Source organism: Fusarium phalaenopsidis (assembly GCF_050370095.1).
Source record: "Fusarium phalaenopsidis strain FUZ10S chromosome Unknown contig_32288, whole genome shotgun sequence".
NCBI lineage: Eukaryota > Fungi > Ascomycota > Sordariomycetes > Hypocreales > Nectriaceae > Fusarium > Fusarium phalaenopsidis.
The window spans coordinates 786,946-808,674 of record NW_028145412.1 but is presented as its reverse complement, the minus strand read 5'-3'; the positions used below and the strand labels follow the sequence as shown (position 1 = coordinate 808,674).

At 48.5% G+C, this 21,729-nt stretch overlaps 8 protein-coding genes across 8 annotated transcripts; 3 read left to right on the top strand and 5 right to left on the bottom strand.

Moving 5' to 3' along the window:
• Positions 1 to 351: 351 nt before the first annotated feature.
• Positions 352 to 1,676, bottom strand: LRP88_03822 (Rieske [2Fe-2S] iron-sulfur domain-containing protein; the record flags this gene model as incomplete). Its single annotated transcript, XM_083240430.1, has 4 exons — positions 352 to 778; positions 852 to 997; positions 1,052 to 1,337; positions 1,483 to 1,676. The coding sequence occupies 4 exons, from the start codon at positions 1,674 to 1,676 to the stop codon at positions 352 to 354; spliced, it is 1,053 nt and encodes a 350-aa protein (XP_083103720.1).
• A 650-nt stretch (positions 1,677 to 2,326) lies between these two features.
• On the top strand, positions 2,327 to 3,717 carry LRP88_03821 (cytochrome P450; the record flags this gene model as incomplete). Its single annotated transcript, XM_083240429.1, has 3 exons — positions 2,327 to 2,474; positions 2,525 to 3,534; positions 3,586 to 3,717. The coding sequence occupies 3 exons, from the start codon at positions 2,327 to 2,329 to the stop codon at positions 3,715 to 3,717; spliced, it is 1,290 nt and encodes a 429-aa protein (XP_083103719.1).
• Positions 3,718 to 9,047: 5,330 nt separating this feature from the next.
• On the top strand, positions 9,048 to 9,810 carry LRP88_03820 (uncharacterized protein; the record flags this gene model as incomplete). Its single annotated transcript, XM_083240428.1, has 2 exons — positions 9,048 to 9,086; positions 9,136 to 9,810. 2 exons carry the CDS (start codon positions 9,048 to 9,050, stop codon positions 9,808 to 9,810), a joined length of 714 nt encoding a protein of 237 aa, XP_083103718.1.
• Positions 9,811 to 10,213: 403 nt separating this feature from the next.
• On the bottom strand, positions 10,214 to 10,933 carry LRP88_03819 (uncharacterized protein; the record flags this gene model as incomplete). Its single annotated transcript, XM_083240427.1, has 1 exon — positions 10,214 to 10,933. The coding sequence occupies one exon, from the start codon at positions 10,931 to 10,933 to the stop codon at positions 10,214 to 10,216; it is 720 nt and encodes a 239-aa protein (XP_083103717.1).
• Positions 10,934 to 12,652: 1,719 nt separating this feature from the next.
• Positions 12,653 to 14,483, top strand: LRP88_03818 (uncharacterized protein; the record flags this gene model as incomplete). The annotated part of the gene is made up of 6 exons (XM_083240426.1): positions 12,653 to 12,815; positions 12,869 to 13,119; positions 13,174 to 13,207; positions 13,263 to 14,169; positions 14,226 to 14,356; positions 14,452 to 14,483. 6 exons carry the CDS (start codon positions 12,653 to 12,655, stop codon positions 14,481 to 14,483), a joined length of 1,518 nt encoding a protein of 505 aa, XP_083103716.1.
• A 45-nt stretch (positions 14,484 to 14,528) lies between these two features.
• On the bottom strand, positions 14,529 to 15,939 carry LRP88_03817 (M14 family metallopeptidase; the record flags this gene model as incomplete). The annotated part of the gene is made up of 4 exons (XM_083240425.1): positions 14,529 to 15,124; positions 15,172 to 15,262; positions 15,332 to 15,594; positions 15,645 to 15,939. The coding sequence occupies 4 exons, from the start codon at positions 15,937 to 15,939 to the stop codon at positions 14,529 to 14,531; spliced, it is 1,245 nt and encodes a 414-aa protein (XP_083103715.1).
• A 953-nt stretch (positions 15,940 to 16,892) lies between these two features.
• On the bottom strand, positions 16,893 to 17,678 carry LRP88_03816 (SDR family NAD(P)-dependent oxidoreductase; the record flags this gene model as incomplete). Its single annotated transcript, XM_083240424.1, has 1 exon — positions 16,893 to 17,678. One exon carries the CDS (start codon positions 17,676 to 17,678, stop codon positions 16,893 to 16,895), a length of 786 nt encoding a protein of 261 aa, XP_083103714.1.
• A 350-nt stretch (positions 17,679 to 18,028) lies between these two features.
• On the bottom strand, positions 18,029 to 19,317 carry LRP88_03815 (uncharacterized protein; the record flags this gene model as incomplete). Its single annotated transcript, XM_083240423.1, has 2 exons — positions 18,029 to 18,504; positions 18,570 to 19,317. The coding sequence occupies 2 exons, from the start codon at positions 19,315 to 19,317 to the stop codon at positions 18,029 to 18,031; spliced, it is 1,224 nt and encodes a 407-aa protein (XP_083103713.1).
• Between the last annotated feature and the right edge of the window lie 2,412 nt (positions 19,318 to 21,729).

Here is a 21,729-nt window from a genome sequence, read left to right as displayed (position 1 = left end):
ATTGAGAGGTGTCTTGGCTTAGTCTGAAGGGTAGTAAGGTTACTCCAAAACCACATGAGGAAAAAATGGAATGGAGTCAACCTTCAAGACCCCCTGAGTATTGCTGAGAACACCACTAAATAATTGACTGCATGACATATCTTACTATGTTTTGAAGCAGATGGAGTATCTCGAACGCAGAGAGCAGCTCGTGACGACACTGGTACGGTTGAATGCCCTTGATGGCATTATCGTACAGATCTAGAATGCTTGTATTATAACATGATAAAGAAAGAATGAATAACAAAGCTCTTATGTCAAGCAATTAAATTTAAAGCGACTCGAGAAAAACTTCATTATGGAATGAATCAATCACCACGATAACCCTTCCGGAGCATTATTTCCGTTCAGGACAGAGTGCCCACAAACACCACGGCAAAACGCCTCATCCTCCTCAGAAGATGACTGAACAAGAGCCCTGCGAGCAGGCCACCACTCCTGACCGCGCTTCTTCTCCTCGTCAAAATGATCATGCAACATCTTCTTCACCAGCTCCGTGACATACGTGACCCCCTGCTCGACATCAGGATGGAACGGCCCGGTGGTGTACGTGTCGCTGTTCAGGTTGGCCTGGGATCCGTTGGCGAGCCACTTGTCCTCTCCCTCGACCTGGGCGAAGAAGTCGAGCTTTTCCTGCAGCTGCTCCTGCGTTGCGTTCTTGGCACGGTAGACCTCGTAGCGCATCAGGCTGGTTGTAGCTGAGGTTGGGACAATGGACATCATGTAGAAGAAGATGGGTCTGAAGAGTGTTAGTTGGAATATTGTCAGGGAGCTCAGAGTCTTACGTCAATGTGACTGAGGCATTTGGGAACATGTAGGTAGGGCTGACTGAACTTGAACGCTCTTCACCCTTTCCGCCGAGGTGCTCAACCCAGTACTTGTGGCAACCGTACACCATCTGCCTGTTACCCCGAAAGAATGGTGCAAGGCCGGGATGAGCGGTAGGGCAATGATAGCACTATTGATTCCCATTAGTATATTGAACGACTGAAAGTCCAACCGGTGCACAAGCCTCGTTGTAGTTCTCAATCAGAGTCTTCCAGTTAAACTTGCCCTCCATCGACCAAGTGTGATCGTACTCGTAGTTGCTCATGTCAAAGTTGCTCAGCCTTGGCTGCTTGTCCACGCCGCCGAACTGCTCTTCCCAGCTCAGAGTTGGCTTCTCAGCAGCATCTAGGTTGACCCAGAGGAACCCAAGATCATCGATGTGGGTGTGCACCTTGTACAGTTTGTAGTCATCCTTCTTGAAGCCTTCAACCTGGTCAAACCGAGGGGCCTTGGCCAGGTTTCCGTTCATACTGTATGACCATCCTGCCAAAGTCAGTTGAGGCTCCAGAAACTTCAAGTCCACTCATACCGTGGTATTTGCATGACAGCACCATGGCCTTCCCCGCATCTTCATGCACGATCGGGAACGCCCTATGGCGACACACGTTGAGAAACGCGTTGATGCTGCCGGCTCGGTCCCGGATGATGAAGAAGAGGTAGCCGGCCATTTCATAACGAGAGTACTTTCCAGGCTCGTTGAACTGGCAGGAATGGGAGATCAGTATCCATGATTTGCTGAATATGGCCCGTCGCTCAAGCTCGTAGAAACCTGGCTCGCGGTACCATGATGCTGGGAGAGTGCTCTGCATGATGGTTTGGTTTGCTGTTCTCTGCAATTCTAGGCTGAAGCGATAATAGCATTGCGTGGTAAGACAATTGCATGAACATTGCGTGTTTAAGTTTTAGCTCCCGCCTCGACACTTTGGATGGTAGGCCAGAAGCCCCCGCATACCGGCCGAGAACTCCGTGAAGGCTGAAGATGGAAAAAACGCCCGTCGGCGGCTGCAAGCAACAACAGACTTCCGGATACTGCTATAACCAAGACCGACCATCAGACGCATGATCTTGCTTCGTAGCATCTCGGATAAGAATTGCAGGGGTTCATACTATTGGTTCGGCTTCGCGGCCGAGGTCGTCCGTGAGCTTTTGAGATGCGGGGTGAAGCGGCGAATGCCTCGGATTCCAGCTACATAATCTTCAAATCCAGTATCTGTCGAGATGACGCAATTCCGATTCTAGATCCACTAACTAGCCGAAATCTGTCATAGTAAATCCTGACCTCTTGCTAGCGTCTTGGGCTGATTCGGGAATTCTTCATATCATCCCACCCAGATAAGCATTGGATACCCAGATATCTCGAGATACTTCACAATCACGGGCCGTATCTAGGCCATTGATAGAGATTGCAATGCATCCTTATCTTCTCCTCTTAGCCCCTGCCCTTCTTCTCGCAGTCCAGCTGCTGATCAGGCTTTATCAAATCTGGGCATCCCCATTGGCGTCAGTCCCTGGGCCTTGGCTAGCACGATTCACGGATCTTTGGTACGTTTGGCGAATCGACAGAGGTCAATTCGAGCGTGACAATATCGCTCTCCATCAGAAACACGGTAAGCCGCTTTGCTGGGTTGCATGTGTCACAACTGACGCCGAGCAACAGGCCCAATCGTCCGTTATGGTCCAAAGAGATATAGCATTTGCGATCCCCTCGCTGCCAAGGTCATCTACGGACATGGCTGCGATTTCCTCAAGTCGTCCTGGTATGATTCCTGGGGCGACCCGAATCTGCACAAATGGTCCATCTTCTCGGACCGCAATGAGAAACGTCACAGCGCCAACAGGCGGCTCTACCAGAACATGTATAGCATGTCTTCACTAGTCAACTACGAGCATTATGTCGATGAGTGCACAAGTCTGTTTCTACAGAGACTGTCGGAGATGAGTAGTCGGCAAGGCACTGCTGAACCTGTTGACATGGGGCATTGGTTCCAATGCTACGCCTTTGACGTGATTGGAATGATCACTTACTCAAAGAGACTTGGCTTCCTTGATCACGGTCAAGATGTCGGAGATATCATCAAAACCCTTGAAAATCATCTGTACTACGCGACCGAGGTCGGTGTATACTCGTCTCTGCATCAGTACCTCGCACCTATCAGGAACCGGCTCGGGAAACGCGGCACAGGTCGGCAATATATCGTCGAGTTCACCAAGCAGTGTCTGGCAGATCATCAGTCTAATCCAAAGGCGATAGTCACTGATGACCTCGATAGTGCCTCTGAACATCATGGTACCATGGATTTTCTTTCCAAGTTCATTGCCAAGAACACAGTGGACAACTCCTCATTTACGCAGTATCACGTCCTTGCCGGCTGCGTGGCGAACATGGTCGCAGGCTCGGATACTACGGCGATAAGCCTTAGCGCCATTCTCTATCACCTTCTCCGCAACCCAGACAAGTTGCGAATTCTCCGAGAGGAGATTGACGGATTCTTTTCCAAGAAGACTGGTCCTGCGACGAGTATCAACTTCCAAGACAGTCTTGGCCTTCCGTACCTTCAGGCAGTTATTAAAGAATCCCTCAGGATGCATCCGGCAACCGGCTTGCCGATCGAGAGAGTTGTGCCTAAGGGAGGAGCTACAATCAGCGGGAAATTCTTCCCAGACGGGGTGAGAAAGTATCTGCTTTCCGCCAAGGGATCACGCTAATCACCGAAACAGACCATCGTAGGTATCAACAGTTGGGTTGAGCATTACAACCCAGCCATCTTTGGCCAAGACGCCAACTCGTTCAGACCAGAACGCTGGTTGACTGCGGATGCGGATCAGCTATCGAAAATGAGCCGACACTGAATGCCCGTGGGTATCAAAGATTGATTGAAAGTTGCTGCGGCTTCTGACCAGTTTCCAGTTTGGCTTAGGGTCCCGAACATGTATCGGAAGACACATCTCCACGTTAGAGATCTCCAAGATGGTTCCACGGTTGCTGCATGAGTTCGACTTCAAGCTTCGAGGGAATAAACCATGGGTTACTAAAAATTGCTGGTTTGTGAAACCAGTAGGGTTCCAGGTATATATTAGTGCCAGGGCGGATCGCTAAGACTAATAGTCCTTACATCATTGAGTTTTAAAAAATAAAAATCTAATTAACCTTATAAAAAGATTAATAATTAATTAAATTATGATTTAAAAAGTCTTATAACGTACATGTATAGCGAGCCGGACAGCAAGCGAACCGGACAAAAAATCCCTCAACCTACATTATCTCTATTTGATCAATTGATTCTTAACCACCCAGCATGTCACAGTCTAATAAAGAGGCTAGAATCCTTCTTGCACTTCAAGCCCATCAAAATACACCAAAACTAAGTCTTAGAGGTGCCGCAAAGCTCTACCAAGTCAAGCATTCAACACTGTTTGACCGATATAATGGCATCCAAGCCCGAGTCAATACTATTCCTAATTCACGCCGACTATCTGATCTAGAGGAACAGATCCTTATTCACTTTATTCTCGACCTAGATTCGCGAGGATTTCCCCCCCGGCTTCGTGGTGTGAAGGAAATGGCTGATCAATTACTTGCCGACCGCGACGCGCCACCAGTTGGCGCGCGTTGGGCTTCAAACTTCGTCAGGCGACACCCAGACCTCAAGACGCGTTTTTTTCGGAAGTACGACTACCAGAGAGCCAAGTGCGAAGATCCAGCTATTATCCGTAATTGGTTTACGCTTGTGGCGAATATAATCGCGAAGTACGGCATCCGATCAGATGATTTCTATAACGTTGATGAGGCTGGCTTTATGATGGGCATAATTCAGAGCGGAATGGTCGTCATAGGCATAGATAGGCGTGGAAAGCCAAAATCAGTGCAGCCCGGAAACCGGGAATGGATTACGGTCATTCAGGCGATCAATGCGGATGGCCAAGCGATCGCGCCGTTCATCATCGGTGCCGGCCAATATCACCTCGCCAACTGGTACCGGGATAGTAACCTCCCGGGCGATTGGGCTATTGCAACGACCCAAAATGGCTGGACCGATAACGAGACCGGTCTCGAGTGGCTCAAGCACTTTGACCGGTGCACAGCCAAGCGATCAAATAGTCGCTATCGTCTTCTAATCCTTGATGGCCACGAAAGTCACCACTCAATCGAATTCGAGAGATATTGTGAGGAGAAGAAGATCATCAGGCTTTGTATGCCACCTCATTCATCTCATATACTTTAGCCCCTTGACGTCGGGTGCTTTAGCGTGCTTAAGAACGCTTACGGCCAAGAAATAGAGCATCTGATCAGATGCTCTATAACTCACGTTTCAAAGACTGAGTTCTTTCCGGCCTTCTACGCCGCATTTCAGGCCACCATGACGGAAAAGAATATTAAGTCAGCCTTCAGAGGGGCCGGGCTTGTTCCTCTTGACCCGGAAAGTGTCGTCTCGAAGCTTGATGTGCAGCTACGGACTCCAATACCGGCTGAGGAGGTAGCTAAACCGTCGACCCCTTGGGTTTCAAAGACCCCAAAGACCGTGCTTGAGGCTCAATCTCAGTCAGATTACCTCGAGAGACGAGTTATAAAGCACAAAAGTAGCTCCCCAGAGTCAATTCTAGAAGCTATACGGTCTTCTTCTAAGGGAACAAAGATAGTTATGCATAAGGTTGCCTTACTTGAGGCTAGGGTTAAAGAACTTGAACAGGCAAATGAGATACTAAGCCGGCGCCGGAGGGCAAAAAGGACCCGACTACAGAAAAGAGGGGTAATGATAGTAGAGGAAGGAAGGCAAGCAATTGATCAGATGGATGTGGATGCGCAGGTAGTGGCAGAATCGTCGAGAAGTGGTAATCAAGGGAGGTCAGCGCGACCGGGGGTTCGGCATTGTGGTGTCTGCGGCAAGCCCGGTCATAATGCAAGAATATGTCAGGTAGTGATTGAGACATCTGGGGAAGAGTATAGCGAGTAATTTCAATTGATTAAATGGTTTATTGTGTTTTTATGGTAATTTCTATCTTAAAGGTTAAAAAAAGTGTCCGGTTCGCTTGCTGTCCGGCTCGCTATACATGTACGTTAGCGTACTTAATAAGTGAGATGATCAGACAAGTGAGATAATCAAAAATCCCTCAACCTATATCATCACTATTTAATTAATTAATTCTTAACTACCTAAAATATTAGAAGGAAATAGAGAGGCTAGAATTCTTCTTGCCCTTTAGGCCTATTAAAATACCCCAAACTTAAGTCTTTGGCGAGCTGTAAGAATCTATAAAGTTAACTATAGTACTCTCTTTAACCGCAATTAAGGCATTCAAGCCCGAGCTGATACTATCCCTAAATCACGCAAGCTATCTAATCTAGAGGAAGAGATCCTTCTTTACCTTGTTCTTGTTAAAGACTTTTATAAGAAAGGTCTTTTATATAAATAATTCTAAGAAATTTAGCTTATAAAATATAAGTCTAATAACTTGCTACCCTATAGTATATTACTAGCGCTATTTAATAGTATGCTTACCTAAGCTATAACTGCTTAGATTAGCGAGATATTGCGGAGTTACATAAACTTCCCTTCTGGGTAATTCCAGACATATAGGGTAAGTCACGTGACCGGACTTAGGGCTTTATTCAAAGCCCGATAACTCCATTAAAGCCGGTCTTCTTGTATGGGTATTTTCTATCCGGTTTCTAATACCTCGAATATAAAACCCTATAGGTTTTATCTTCTGTAAAATATCTTATCTTTAAGAAGGCCTTTTATAAAATAAAATTCTAAAAAATAAGCTTATAAGATATAAGCCTAGGATTTTATTACCCTATATTATAGCCTATGCGCTTTCCTATGAAATGCTTACCTAAGCAATATCTACTTAAATAAGCAAGATATAAGGGAGTGTTAATACTGCCCCTTCTGGGCTTATTTCCATTTTAGGAAGGTCACGTGACTTCGGACTTAGGGCTTTATTATAAACCCGATAACTCCATTAAAGCCGTTTCCTTCCAAAGGGTATTTCCTATCTGGTTTTAAATATCCTAGTTTAAAACCCTATAGGTTTTAACTTCTATTATGCCATAACTCGGCTTTTAGTTATCCGCAACTAGCAAAACTAATAGGGTTTTGAAGCCCGGAATTAGGGCTATCCGACGGTATAACTTCTATCCGAATCGGGCTAATAGATTCCGAGCAATTAAATATATAAGCTATAGATTCTCTCTTTAAGATAACTCCTTAGATCTTCAACCAATTCAGACAATAAGAACACTAATAAGAAGCTGGTCTTCTTTATTTTAACCCTACTATCTATTTGTTTCACTTTTATTACTCTATGATTCCTTACCTAGCTAATCAGCTTTTTATAAGGACTGACTCCACTGCTTATTCACCTCCTATCTCTATTACCTACCCTACACCTTATTCAGACCTTATAGTCTATATTTTTCAGTCTTTTACATTCTAGAGCGAAAGAGAGGAAAACTAGGCTAGAATAACTAGCTTGTTGTAACGGTCTGACCCCAAAGGGGCTCAAGCTGCAGCTAACTAGCTTCTGCCGTGCCGCGATGCTGCGGCCCCTTAGCCACTAAGGCAAAAGGGTAAGTCAATAACAGACCGCCAGTCTGTTATTATAGCTGCAACTATAGGGGACCGGCTCGGCGCCACAGCGCCCAAGCCACCATACGGCACAGCCCGTAACACTTGTTTAGTAAATGCCCTTCACCACCGAAGACCTGATTGTTTGCTATGTCAAATGACTTCCGTACACTAAGGCATAGCTGCGCTGTGGCGTCCTCGGTCGCACGGGTTGCTGCAGGGGGCATTCAAGAATGGCAATGCTAAGCGAGCCGTTGAGGTACCTGCATCTCCTTAGGTACGTATACGGCATCACAGTCGAGAGTATTTGCTGGCAGGCTGTCGGTGTGGAAGCACAGAGAAAACGTCCCAATACCGTCGCGTCCATCTTCACGGTGAGGGCTAGTCAAGCAGCGGTAGACAACGCGACAAAGCAGCATGCCTTTTCAAACCATTTCCTTAGCAAGGTCCATTGTCCGCAGTTTAGTCGCGACTGTGATCAAAGGCCTTGATCGCAATGGATTAAAGTGTTGGTCACATAGGGTCTTAGTTTTGCTTGGCCACTGCCGGGATTGTTCATAGGACACTGCACGCTGGCTCATGTGGGATTAGGGGTATTCATTTCCACTCATCAACCGTTAATCTCACCATCTATGGCCGGGGCCTCGTTCTAGGCATTGCAGCTGACACTCAATCAAACACTTTGTAATCTCCTGAAACTTGGACAAGCCGATGCCACGGTCCGAGACCACGGCATCCGGAGGTGGAGCTGGCGAAACCGGGCTCGGCTCCACGCATCCGCTAGCGTCCGGCTGCCACGGCGCCTCTTTGCATCTGGCAGATGACATTTGGCTGAGACCCAAGTACGGAGATAAAGCCACGTTTCTATTGAATGGATAGACGCACATGGGCTTGCGACATGTGGCGCTGAGCCAGGTCAGCCCAACCCTTGTCGTACCAAAAGCCGGGGATGAGGTGGGAAGAAAGGTTTCGGGCAATCCAAAATACCTAACATGGGGGAAATTATGCATAGAATGAAGGATAGGCATTTATTGGCACAATAGTAGATGAAAGTATTAGTGCCGGACTCGGGCATAGAGCCCACGCGCATGACCCGTCTTATTGAGACTGGATGGTCGACATAAACACTCGTCATGCAGCACGAAGAATATCGAACAGTAGGTTGACTACTCTAACATGAAAAGAAAGAAGAATGTCTTTCAACTCATGCGTTTCCCTCGGTCAGCCGCCTCGACGTCTTGGCATCCCTGACGCTTACATCCGTGCCCCATCTTAACCAGTGCAGCCTCCCGCGGTGGAGCCAAGTCCAAACGCATCCTCGACCGTCGAAGCATCAAACGCAGCGTTTGAAAGCCGGAGAAAATGGCCAAAATCTTGACCGCTAGATTCGAACCAAACAATGGATGAGTTTCGTTTACACAATTGTGGGTTGGCTTTTACTTGACGTCGCCCCTATTCTTGTTGTCCTTTGACTTGAGTCTGTCATGTTTCTTTGGAGCGAGAAAGGCAGGCCTAGTAAGAATGGCTGATACTCATCGCGGTGCTTTTGCCACCAAGCGTCATCGGCATTCTTCGCCAGGCGCGACACCTCGCAGAGCCCCAGTCGCAACCATGGCTCCATTGGCTGCACGACCAACCCAGGATCATGAGGTAAGAGCCTGCCCTATGTTGGCCATCTACGACATGCTAACCTGCTTAGGATGAAAGCGAGCAGGATAACGCTCAACACGGCGATGTCGATGTTGGTCCTGCCCCCAAAAGGATCATGCCAAACCACATCACCGACATGGCCAACCCAGAGATGGTGCGAAACATCCCCGGCATGAGAGGACGGGCCACAAAGGCCACCAAATCCAAGCGCAAGTCATCCCAGCAACAAGAAACCCAGTTTTCTTCCGACCCTGAACCCATTGCTGGGGCTAGCGGCCAAGGCTTCAACTTTTCACCTTTGCAGCAGTCGGGAACCCCCATTCTCTTGACTGCAGCAAGAATGGCCCCTGTTCCAGGATTGGGATATTTGTTCCAGGATCAGTACGGAATACAGATGTTGGTGCCATACTCAATGCTACCGACTCAGCCTCGACAACAGAACTTTTGGCCTGCCAACTACCAAGCCTCTGCATCTCAACCCATGGCAACCTCGATATCAGGCCTCCACTCGTACGGTATGCCTGGAGGCATGGGAGTTGGAAACCTCCAGTATCTGAACTCTGGTCTTGCCCAATATCCTCAGTTACAGGCTCAGCCCGTGCTTCGATCGACTCGTTTCCAGCCTCAGACCCAGACACCTGAGCAAGGATGCTTTGACGAGAGTTTCACCACTGCGAGTTTCGAAAGCCAAACAATGACACCCTCACCTCAGAACCAAAACTAATGGCGTTGGAGTTGGGCTCATTATGTATGCTTTCGGTGTTGGCGGTGCAAGGGTGGGATGGGAAGGATACTTGGCAGATTGAAGATTGGAGCATTTATGGGGAAAATGGAAACCGAATCACGGCTATCGGATTAATCGAGATTGGAGAATAAAAATTGATTGTGTTCTTTCAACTCTCCGAACACACTGCTGTGCGGTCGAGTTCACCTCTTGAATGTCATTACGCTTCTCATTTTGTTGTTGCATAGGGGCTATATCAAGATGCAATAGCCACTCGTGAGTCATGTCTTGATTTAGCCTTGACACGTCTAATTCCACTCCTTGTGACATCGTGCCACGATAGACTTCTCTATCTGATCCTCATCTCTCTCGCCCTACCAAGTCCAGGCCCATCCTCGCAAGCCTAGACATCAGGCTCAACCTCATCCACCGTAGGCACTCTGTTCAACTTGATCCCAAAAAACTCCGACACAGCCCTCACACTATCGCAAACAACTTCAGTATCCTCCTTGCTCACGCCAATCCGTCGAGTTCCCCGGATATGCCAATGCGTCTCAAGGCGGAGATTCTGACTCATGATGGCAGGCAAAACAACCATCTGCGTATCCGTGTCGTCGAGAACCTGACGATCCGAGAGATACAGCCCGTACGTGATCTCTGTCGAGATCCACGAGAAATCCTTGTGTGCGTCAAAAAGACCGAGCGTGTCGGTGGCGTTACGCGTGTACAACTGCTTGAACCAATTCACGGCCCGCTCGTGGTTGGCGTCATCAGCCTGCCAGTCTTGTCTAGTTCTGCTGAAATCTCGGTCCTCGGGCTTCTCGACCTTTGCGATTGCAAGGATGGCCTCGATGGGTTTACAAACGCCTACAAGGCAGATGGTCTTGACCAGAGCCTCGCGAAGTCGTCTCACGAGGGCTTGTCTAGACTCGCTGGTCTGGTAGGCTTCTTGGCGTGTGAGGTAGAGGTACAGAGCTGCGGATGCTTCCGGATCCGGACTGGCAGAGAGGCATGCGATGATGAGGAGGTACCAGCGATGTTCTCCGAGGTTGGTCGTCTTGAAGTTGTTCTCGATCTTGGAGAAGAGCTCAGACAGCTCTGGGGTGAGTTCGGGAGATGCCATTGTTCCAGATGAGGAGAGGGATGATGTTTGAGGGATAAAAGCTCAAGTTGTTCGGAGTAAGCGGCTTCTGAAGTTGAACAGGTCAGATATTAGTGTCAAGCGATGGAACCGTGATCCATCGAGGAGAACCCTGGAAGAATGTTTGCGCGGGGTGCACGTGTATCATTGGCTCATCATGCGGGCAGGAGGGTTCTGACCGATGACTAATCTCACATGAGCATTCCAGTCACACCTGATGGATCGAGGCCGTATTGAATGTGTGGTAAAAGATGAGAATATCTCAATCCTTACCTTGTGCATTCTGAAGGGTCTATTGGGCTCTAGGCGCATTCAACTTGGCGAAACTGAGTGATTGGTTGATGAACTGGCGCCCTGTGTCACTGCGCCTCAAGCTTGGGGCTATTCTCTTGGCACAGGGCCAGTGTTGTATTCGAACAGGACTTTTTGGAGCAAAAAGGCTGACTAGCTATTGATTTTATATGCCCAGGTGGATTTTCTGTAGTTCTTTTTAGTTATGCATATGAAAGCTGAATAGAACCATCCATGGTGAACATGTTCATTTTCTACATTTATCTTGTTCGTCTTTGGTGCCCTTTAGGGCCCTCCTCTCCTACCTCACGCTGTAAATGTTGCGATTATGCATTGAATCCTTTTAATAGCTAGATAAGAGACGACTTGTACTATATTAAACTTACCCAGGACCTTTTTATTTGAGTCTAGGCTCAGAACGTGGTCCATGACTTTGAGAACAATGCTATAACAACATACCCTGCAGCCTGAATGGCATCATCCAGGTCCAGACAACGACTCATGCAAACGTGATTTTAAGCTTGAATAATGGCTTCCAGGCGGAATTTTAGCGTGAGTCCTTATTAAATATGCTTAAATTCTCAGGAACACTGTAATCTGTCCCAGGCTCAGTCGATCCTTGCCCGTTTGCCGTTTGACAGCAGTTTGGTAATTCATCAATGACACCTAGAGACTCCACTTGACGTCACGAGTGCCTGAAGAGTCGTAACGACTTTGCTTTCCATTCCGTAGGACCCTCAGAAGGATCCTGTGGTTTCCTTCTGGAAACAAACATCTGAGTGGAAAGATGATCAGTCACCAATCATTACAAGTAGAGATGGGACCCTTAGATGAAAATTACCCCAATAGTAAAAATCGGGCTACCTCTAGATGACGCGAGATGACCCATACCTGTCGTGCGAACAACTACGGCAGCAAAACTGAATGCCGACACCACCAACCGGACGGCTTTATCACAGATAGGGCCATTTTGATACCAAAGCGTTATTATCCGTCCCTTTCTATCTTCAGGGTCTGATTCTTTTCACCGAGAGTAGGGAACGTGTCAAATATCCCACCTTCTCACTACCCAATAGAGACGATCCACCATTACTGGGATTAATTACGTGCTTGTGAAAATCTCCCGTTTCGATCTTTTCCCCGCTGTCGGCACGACGCCGATGCCTCTAGTTCCACTATCTCGCCGGGGAAGAGTCAAATACCTTGTCTACCGTTTCATCGCCGCGGAAAAACTCTGGTTAGAGATGGCGGGAGGCCGAAGTGTTTTGACGTGCTCTGGATATGGGAGGGTCGAGATATAAAGCGATATCGGCCGTTTCGAGGCACTATTATACGGGCTGGCTGTCCTCTGTTGAGTGGGCTTCATCTGTCTTGGGATTCTGACCCAACCAGGACTGTGCTTCTGTCAAGATGTTGGACTCTACGGTGCCTAGGAAACGGTGGTGGAAGATTCAGTGGTATGCCGACGATGACACGCCCGAGGAGCGAAAGTTCATCATCAAACTCGACCTTATCGTGGTACCCTATGCCGTTCTCGCTTACTGGGTCAAGTACATTGACCAGGCAAACCTGAGTATGCATTCCACTTCTACCAATATTATCTTGAGCTGCTGCTGATCTTGACAGACAATGCCTACGTCGCCGGCATGAAGGAGGACCTGAATTTCTACGGTAACGAGCTGGTCCAGCTGCAGACCATGTACACCGTAGGAGCAGTCGTTGGCATGCTGCCGTTCATGTTTCTCTTCACCTACATCCCCATGTATTGGATCATTCCATTCATGGATATCATGTGGGGAGTTTTCACGCTTCTGCAGTATCGCGCACACTCGTTTGCCGAGGCTGCTGCGTATAGATTCATGGTTGGCTTCTTCGAGGTATGTTCTTTACTATCGAGGCCCTGATTCTGATGCTGACAAGAGACGCTACAGGCTGCCTTCTTCCCGGCCATGCACTACGTATTCGGTATACGGCTTCGCCGAAATGGCCATATTGTTATACATACTGACCTTTCCCCTAGGCTCTTGGTATCGCGGCCACGAAATCGCACGACGTGGCGGCATCTTCTATGTCGGCCTCAACCTCGGTACTCTGACCGCCGGTCTAGTCGCATCCGGAGCATCCCACCGACTCGAAGGCGTCAACGGTTTAGCCGGCTGGCGATGGATGTACATCATCTGTGCCCTAATTACCTTTCCCATTGGCATACTCGGCTACTTTCTCCTTCCTGGCACCATCGACCAGCCGAACCGTTGGATCCTCAACGACAAGGATATCGAGATTGCTAAGCGACGACTTGAGAGTAGTGGCCATGTTACGCATGGTACTTTCAAGGTTGGACATTTGAAAAAGATCTTTTTGAGTCCTCAGTTTTGGACTGTTATTCTCGTCGATGTTCTCTTTTGGAACGCTGGAATCCATAAGAGTACAGGAAGCTTTCTCCTATGGATCAAGAGTCTGAACAAGTACAGCCCGGCCAAGGTCAACGAGCTAGGTACCATCGCACCAGCCTTGGGTATCCTGTATAACCTCGTCGCCTGCTTTGCTTCTGATCTCATCCTCGGACCAGCCTGGGCAATGACCATGGCCTCAACAATCAACGTCATCGGCTTGATCATCTTGGTCGTTTGGAATGTCCCGGAAGCTGCGAAGTGGTTTGCCTTTTCAACCATGTACTGGTCTAATGCTTTATCTAGCGTTTTCCATGGATGGGTGAATACCTTGCTGCGCGACTCTCCAGAAGAAAGGTCCTTCACGCTTGTCTTGATCACGATTATTGCGCAGTCTTCAACGGCTTGGACTCCGTTGCTTACCTTTCCGACTGTCGAAGCGCCTTCATATCCAAAGGGCTTTTCGTTCTGTCTTGGCTGTGCGTTGGCGCTTATTGCTTCGACTCATGTTTTGAACCAGTACATCAAACGCAAAGAGTATGCACACGACTCCCGCCTCTATACCGTTTAAATGCTAATGTTGATCTCTTTAGGGCGAAGAAAAAGATTGGAACAAGAGACGAGGAGGAAACAAGAGAGAATACCCCCGTGCAGAATGAGGAGGCTTCGGATGATACAGACTCTGCCAAGGATACGGGTTCAAAGGTGTATGCGACAGCTGTTGGTCCGTCGAAAACTTGATGGCTTTTTGAGATGTTGATAGAGAGGTCTACTGGATGCAGCATTACGCGTAAGGTCGTTTACTCAGGTTATATCTAGGAAACTATGTTGTGGCCAAGAAAGCCTTGTGAAGTACAAAAGGAAGTCATGTCAAGTTACTTCATCACACATTCCACCTAGAAATTCGCAAACAGATACTTCATGCCCGCCCAAATCTCCTCACCAGAAGGCACAATGTTGCTAGGCGGAACAGTGAAACCACCAGCGCTGGCACTCGTCGGTCGCAGCTCGAAAGCCCAGGCAAGCTCAGCCTTGGCAACATCTTGCACCCAGTCATTGCTACCTCCCGCAGTCTGGTAGATGGTCGAGCAGGTAGGACCATATCGGAATGAGAGACCGTTGACGCCCCGGATGGCGCTGGCAACACCACCGGCGAGACTCATCTGCTTGCTCAAGTTGCTGGCACTTGCGGAGCAGCTGTATCCATACGGCAGAAGAATAAGCTGGCTGTACGAGTGCCAGTCAACAAAGAACTTGATGCCCGTGCTCTCAGCGATGGTCCTGGTGTGGTTGACCAGGACTCGGTTCTCGGGGGTGTCACCCGCTGCGAGGCCGCGGTAGGTCTCGTCGCAGGGGTTGGTGGATGAACCTCCGGGGACGTTCCACTGGTAGGGCCAGTTGCGGTTGACGTCAGTGCCGACGCAGGATTGGCCGGAGCGTCTCTGGCGGTTCTTGCGCCAGAGACGGTCGTTGGTGGTGGTGTAGACGAAGCCTGGTGGATGTGAGCTAGGCTCTTAGGTGTGGTTCAAGGTTGCTTACCGTCCGGGTTCACAATGGGGAGGACATAGATATCGTAGTTGTCAAGCGTCTTGCGAATGGCGGCATCATTCTTCTGATAACCATCGATGATCTTGTAGGTCAAGTATTCAACAGTCTAAAAAGTCAGCCACAGCACCCTTCCAAAGATATGACTGCCTACCGGAGCACTAATCCACTCGCGAGCGTGAACAGTTCCGTGCCACACAATGGCAGGCTTCTTTCCCTTGCCGCTAGAACCCCAGAGGTGAATACCCCGGATAGCTCTGTTCTCAACAGAGGTTCCCGCAGTAAAGACCTCAGAGTTGCTCGGGAAGGAAGCCTGAAGATCAGTGAGGAACTGGAGATGCTGATCAAACGTGTGATACGAGTTGAAGTATGAAATGTCAGGCAGCGCGGCAAGGGCGGCCGAGAGTCTCATGGGGGCTGTGAGTGTCATTAGTTAAGTGAGTGGTTAATCTTGCGCCGTGACTCACCATCGTATTCCTCAAACTCTCCTTCAACAGCAAACTCAGCACCCAGATCCTCGCTGATGACAGTGACATTGAGGTCAAGAGCCTCAAAGGCCTTAAGACTCTCAGGAGCAATAGCCACCTCGAGAGTCTTGTGGTTGCTCTCACAGCTCAGAGAGACAAACTTAAGATCCTTCAGGATAGTGTCCACAGCATCGTGGTCTTTTCCAGCATCAATGCTGAAAGCCTTGTAGCCATCATACGAAACCTTGGCGGCGGCCAGGGGCGCCAAGAGCCCGAGGGTATAAAGGAACTTCATGATGCTCGAGAGGACAACGAGTGCTCGAGTATTGCAGATATAGGCGGGTGTTCCCTCTTATATAGTACACCTCACGATTCAGTCCCACCACGGCACTACCATCTTGGCATTCCAGAACAATCTCTCGGCACATGTTACAGCCTCGCGTTGCTGGAAACACCTGCCCGACTAGTTAGGTGACATCCGTCGCCGATCAGCGAGCCTATGTAACAAAAGTACGGGCTGCTTTCAGAAGGTGAGTTTGCCCCGTGTCGGTGTATATGTGAAACGGGCTGACCTTCCCGTTTGAGACACGGCGCGTCGGTCCTTGGTCAAGTTTAGTTAGTCGTCTCCGAGTCGTCCGTTGATACATATCTTGGCCCTAAGCTTGCAGGGTTCATGGTGCCATTCTTAACTGGAATAGAGTGTCTTGATATTACCCCGCATGCACACGAGTGGTGTCTTGGTAGACTTGGCAATGCAGATAAGCGTCCACTAGTATTTCATGCACTATCACTGTCTGATGACCCAGCGGTTAGGCTGGCACGTCATTGGACGAGATATGATGACTCTTGAATCTGCAATGTCTATTGGAGGAAGAAGAGAAGGGTCTTTTGTGTTGCCATGGTGGAAAGATTCTAGGCATTCCACGCTACTGGTGAATTGAGCAGCTGCCCGATCTGTATAGACGATGGACTGATATGCAGCCTGAGAGTCGACACGTCAAAAGGTTTGAGAAATCGGGCGAATTAGTGTCGAATGAGATCTTTGTCGAAGCTTGATCTAGATCGCTTAATCCTTCCGAGCCAAAAAGAAGCCCTATGGAACAATTCCGCCTTCCATTCACCCGTCAACCTCGGTCATCACATCGTTGATGCAGGCGTTAAAGACTATCTCATGATTGGGCCTGGTAATTTCCGTTTCTAATCATCTCAGTGCTCTTATCAATCTTAACAGCGATCTGTACTCCCTGCTCAAGACAAAACAGAGCCTCCACTAACAGAAACAATCTGCCCATTCACCCACGACGCACCCTCCTCAGCCAGCATGGCAACCGCCCAAGCCACTTCTTCCGGTGTGCCCATCCGAGAAGCAATCGGCATTCTATCAAGAACGGGCTGCAACTTCTCGTGGAACTCTTTTGGGAAGGTCTTCATTGCCTCTGTAGACGTTGGCCCTGGCGCCACGCTATTCACAGTACATCCGTATTTGCGTGGCAGGTCTCGGGCCCAGGAGCGTGTGAGAGTTTCAATCATCCCCTTCGTGCCGGCGTAGATACTTGAATTGTGCTGGGGATCTCGGACATTGTCGGATGTGATGTTGATGATGCGCGAGTTTGTCTTTGTGAGATAGGGCAGGATGGCGCGGGTGAGGAAATACGTTCCTCGGCAGTTGAGGTTGATTGTCTTGTCCCACGCTGCATTCAAGGCAGAATCATCGGGGGAGTCTAATGGAATCATAGGACCAATTGCTGCGTTGTTGACGAGGATATCGATACGATTCCCATGTGCTTTGGCAGCAGCTGCAGCGAGCAATGCTGGTCCCTCGCGGGTTGACAGGTCTGCCTCGGCGATAGTGGCATTCTCAGGTGAGGCGAGGCCCTGTCTCACGGCTTCGGCCTCGTCTTTTTCGGCTGGGGTAGGGTAGTTGATGATTACACGAGCACCTCTGTTAGAGAGCTCACGGGCGATGGCCGCACCGATGCCCCGAGAGGCACCAGTCACTATAGCAACCCTGTTGACTAGACTTTGAGAAGACATGGTAAGAATTGTGGCCGATATAGATCTTTAAGAATGTCTTGTGCCTGATTTTTAAATCACTGAGGCCAACGCCAGCTTGAAGTCCAACTTCATCGGCACTCCACAGAGTGGTTCCCGAGGGCATTCTCACAGCTTCAACCGACTCCACACGGCAACGTCTGGCGGAAGGTTTGGAGTATTAGCAAAAAGGCAGACTTGAACTTGAATGTAAGCTTGGTCTGTTGGTAGGGATGTTGTTAACAGGTGATATTTGTCTGTCTCCACTACTCGACACCTGTTGCAACAGCTGTGTTATTAGTCGTCACCAAGCCAAGTGCCTTGAATGACCTGCAATAGTTGCTATTGTTTTTTTACCATGGTCTCCAGGCGTAGTGCATGTAGCCCACCTCAGGGTCATCAGAGGGCCATTGACACCACCGCTCTAGAAGCCCGTGCCTTATCGGAAAGTCCCAGCGCTCCTTGTTCCACATAACATAGCCCCATCGCTGCACAGATCTTGGAACATATTCTCCGTAGATATTAGCATATCCCTCACCCCACAGTTGCACCCATCCTAATGGCGGCTCAGTCGGTGGCACAGCATCACCAGTAAAATCCATACAATGCCTATTCCTAGCGATCTCGTCCCTGGGGTCCGGAGGGACATCTAGTTCGTATCTTCTGCTACTCTGGGCGTCTTCGCTCAGGGCATCTTTTAGAGTGCTGTCTTGGTTTCTACTACGACGAAGACATTGCCGCACCTTGACAACAAGCCCCTCGTCGTCATGAGTCGCCAATAGCTGTACTGCTGTACGTAGTCCGCGCGAGAGCATGCCCTCCAAATAGTCTGATATCTCGGATTAGTAGCTGCTCACCTTGAGACTGAACCTTAACGTTTGGGTCAGTGCTTACCGTTGACCTCGGCTAGGAGACGAAAGGGTTCGTCGTAGCGGTAAACTCCGTTCTCCAACGTAAACCTGACATTCGGAGGGCTCAAGTTATCCTTGGACCGCTCTAAAAGGTTTTTATATTTATCATAGATGAAAGCGTGAATGCATGCCACGGCCTCAGCCTCCCAAGGCTCAAAACGATATAACAAGAGGTGGTTCGTCCAGTCCCCGGTGAACGGCACACCTTCACGTTTGCCGTCGTTGCATCCGAAGAGGTTGTAGTATGTCTCGTACCGATAGATGGCACGGAAAACGCGAATCAGTTCGCTTCGTTGGGGGTTCAAGTCATTAATACCAAGGGCTTTTGCTGTTGTTTTGGGGTTTGTCAGGGCTACAAAGTCCAAGATAGCCGGTATGAAGTTTCCAAGTGCCCATTCACAGTATTGATGAGCCAAGGGCCGGGCGACCGACAAGTAGAACGCCGACATGGAACGGAGTCTTTCGGGTTCTATCGAGTTCAAGTCTGGAGATGACTCTGGGGCAGAGAGCCAATTGCCATAGGTGTCGGTAAACTCAGCAATCTTCTCGTTGGTCCGTGGTGAACCTAGCTCATGTGGCCGAGACATTTGAGTAGCGTACGCGTCGATAAGAAATCCATCGAGTTCACGGCCTATGAAAGCTCGAAGAACCCTATCTCGGCTATGCCGGTACTGGGCATGTAGCGTTGGAGAAGCGTGGACGAGGGAGCGGAGAGTTTGTAGATCTGGCATGGACAAGAGCAGTCTTAATCTCAGCTCAGGAGGGAGAGCCTCCAGTCGTGAAGATTGCAATCTGGGCGAGGCTTTCTTGCCTGCCCGATGGGCGTCATTCAGGGACGTTCCGACGACTTGACTTGTCGTATCACCGCCATTTGGGTCGTCACGCTCCCCGGCGGAAGTCGTATCGCGGGTGGCCATCGCCCTGACAGCGATGCTGCTTTGGGCAGTCATGTCGACCACATAGAGTAAAATCACTGATGATACATGAAAAAGGAAGCCGATGAGCTTTCGGATGAAGATGGCGCTTCTTGATTGATGATGAGAGGTAAGCTGGCGCGATCTGGCACTTGGCGGCGACCCATACCTGCACCGGGGCCGGTGCAAATAAGACCACGTGACCTCTGCACCGGGGCCAGTGCAAATAAGATCTATTATGTAAGCCCGACTTATATGTGTGTGTGAGCAAGAGATATCCCTCCCCCATCTATTGAAATAGTATCTATTCGTGCAGTTGAGGAGATTAGGAGACCTTCTATGTGTGCAGCTATTCAGAATATAATATACTATCTATTAGCAACATACAAATCTGCCTTAGGCTATGAAGAACATATGATACCTTCTCTCGTATCACTCAACAACATAGCTCTCAAGTAAATCACTTCAATGTATGTAATATATAAAGCAGGCCTCTCTCCCTTAAAGGAAGCTTTATTCCTCCATCAAATAATACCGCAAAGATATACAATAAGAATCAAAACCAGCGTCAGAACCCACAGGACTTCCCCATCTTTATTAATAATACATCAACACCGGCCGGGGTAGTATATCCAACAAATGCAAATATCCCAGCTACTTTGCATATCATTACTAACAATCAGCAACGAGAGCAGCGCCCCAACGATCCTCATCCGGGAGCCCAGCCTCTACATATGCATTATTGGTGGGTTTAGCATATATTGCCAAACGACCCTACCACATCCAATGCTTTATATGCCCAGAATCCCCAAGCCCTAGTGAGAGCCCAGAATACTCAATATCCTCCCCAAGGTGCCCCTATTGCTATGCTATCACGCCCATGGGGATATCAGGTTGAGGGAGAGTGGCATATTGCGTATTAGAATCAGCAGCTTCAGCAACGGCAACAGAGGGCTAACCCGGATATTAACCCCCATTGGAGCATATATAACCTTCAGGCCAAAGACAATATATATCAGAATCAGCCTATAATAATCCCAGGCACGATTTGGCCCTCGCCGGCTATAGGGATAACTACCTATCAGCCAACCCTCGTAGCTTTAGAGAATACAGGGATTCACATCGCGGATATTAATCAGAATAGCTATATTCAGTGGTATTAGCAAGGAAGGCAGCAATCTCTTTAGGGATAATTATTTTATTACTTAGATAATTAAAGACTACTATGCCCACTTTACATATTAATTTAACTCACCCATAACTCTACTAAAATAAGCTATTAGACTATAAAAGATATACTCGGAAATTTACCTTCTCTTTCTCTTTCAAGTGATATATACTAATCATATCTCTTATTAACTTTGCAAATATTAAGGGGAGGGGTTCCCGCCTCTATAACAATCCTCCTATAATACACGATCTCTTTCAGCAGCATCCCAGATATGCTGCATCCCTCGCCGCTATATAAAGGGCTACTCTGCCATCTCTTTCTACACGTTAAATTCAACCCGCTTAGTCTCAGCCTTATCCCAATCAAGATAACTCATCATCTCCTCCTTAGTCCAGTCCCTAATGCTGTTTCCCTCCTTACAATGCCTCCCCATTTGCTTATAGTCAATACACCAGTCATACTCAGTTTTAGAGTAACATATCGGCAGCTTCATGGCCTTCCTAAATTGCTGGTTAGTCTTAATCGCTCCCCGAGGCAATATAGCATACCAGGCCTCTCGTGCTTCCTTATATCATTAGAAAATAGCACGGGGGTCATCCACACGCAGAGCAGGCGCCGCTGGCTTACTTGCCGCAGGGGCCAAGCTAGCCGCCAGAGGAGATACCACGTGAGTTATAGTGCGAGTCATTATATATATTATTATATATGCTATGGTCTCAGATACCCCAGAGCCTAACAGAGATGCCAGGGATAGCGAGCGGGTCATAGAGCGAGTAAATATATATATCATTATATACGTTATAATAGATAACTAGATAGGAGCCTATGCCGTAATAGAGGCTTAGGTGGGAGCCTACGTCGTAATAGAGGCCTAGGTGGGAGTATATAATAGGTGCTCATAGCGTAAGGGGCATACTTTCGACCTCATATAATAACCATACTCGTGACATTTTAAACACCTAGGTAGTGCCTTTGCTTATGCCGCTTTCTCAACATACTCAAATGCAGAGGGTTCACGCTATATGCTCATTGGCGGCAGTATTGACTTAGCCGTAAGG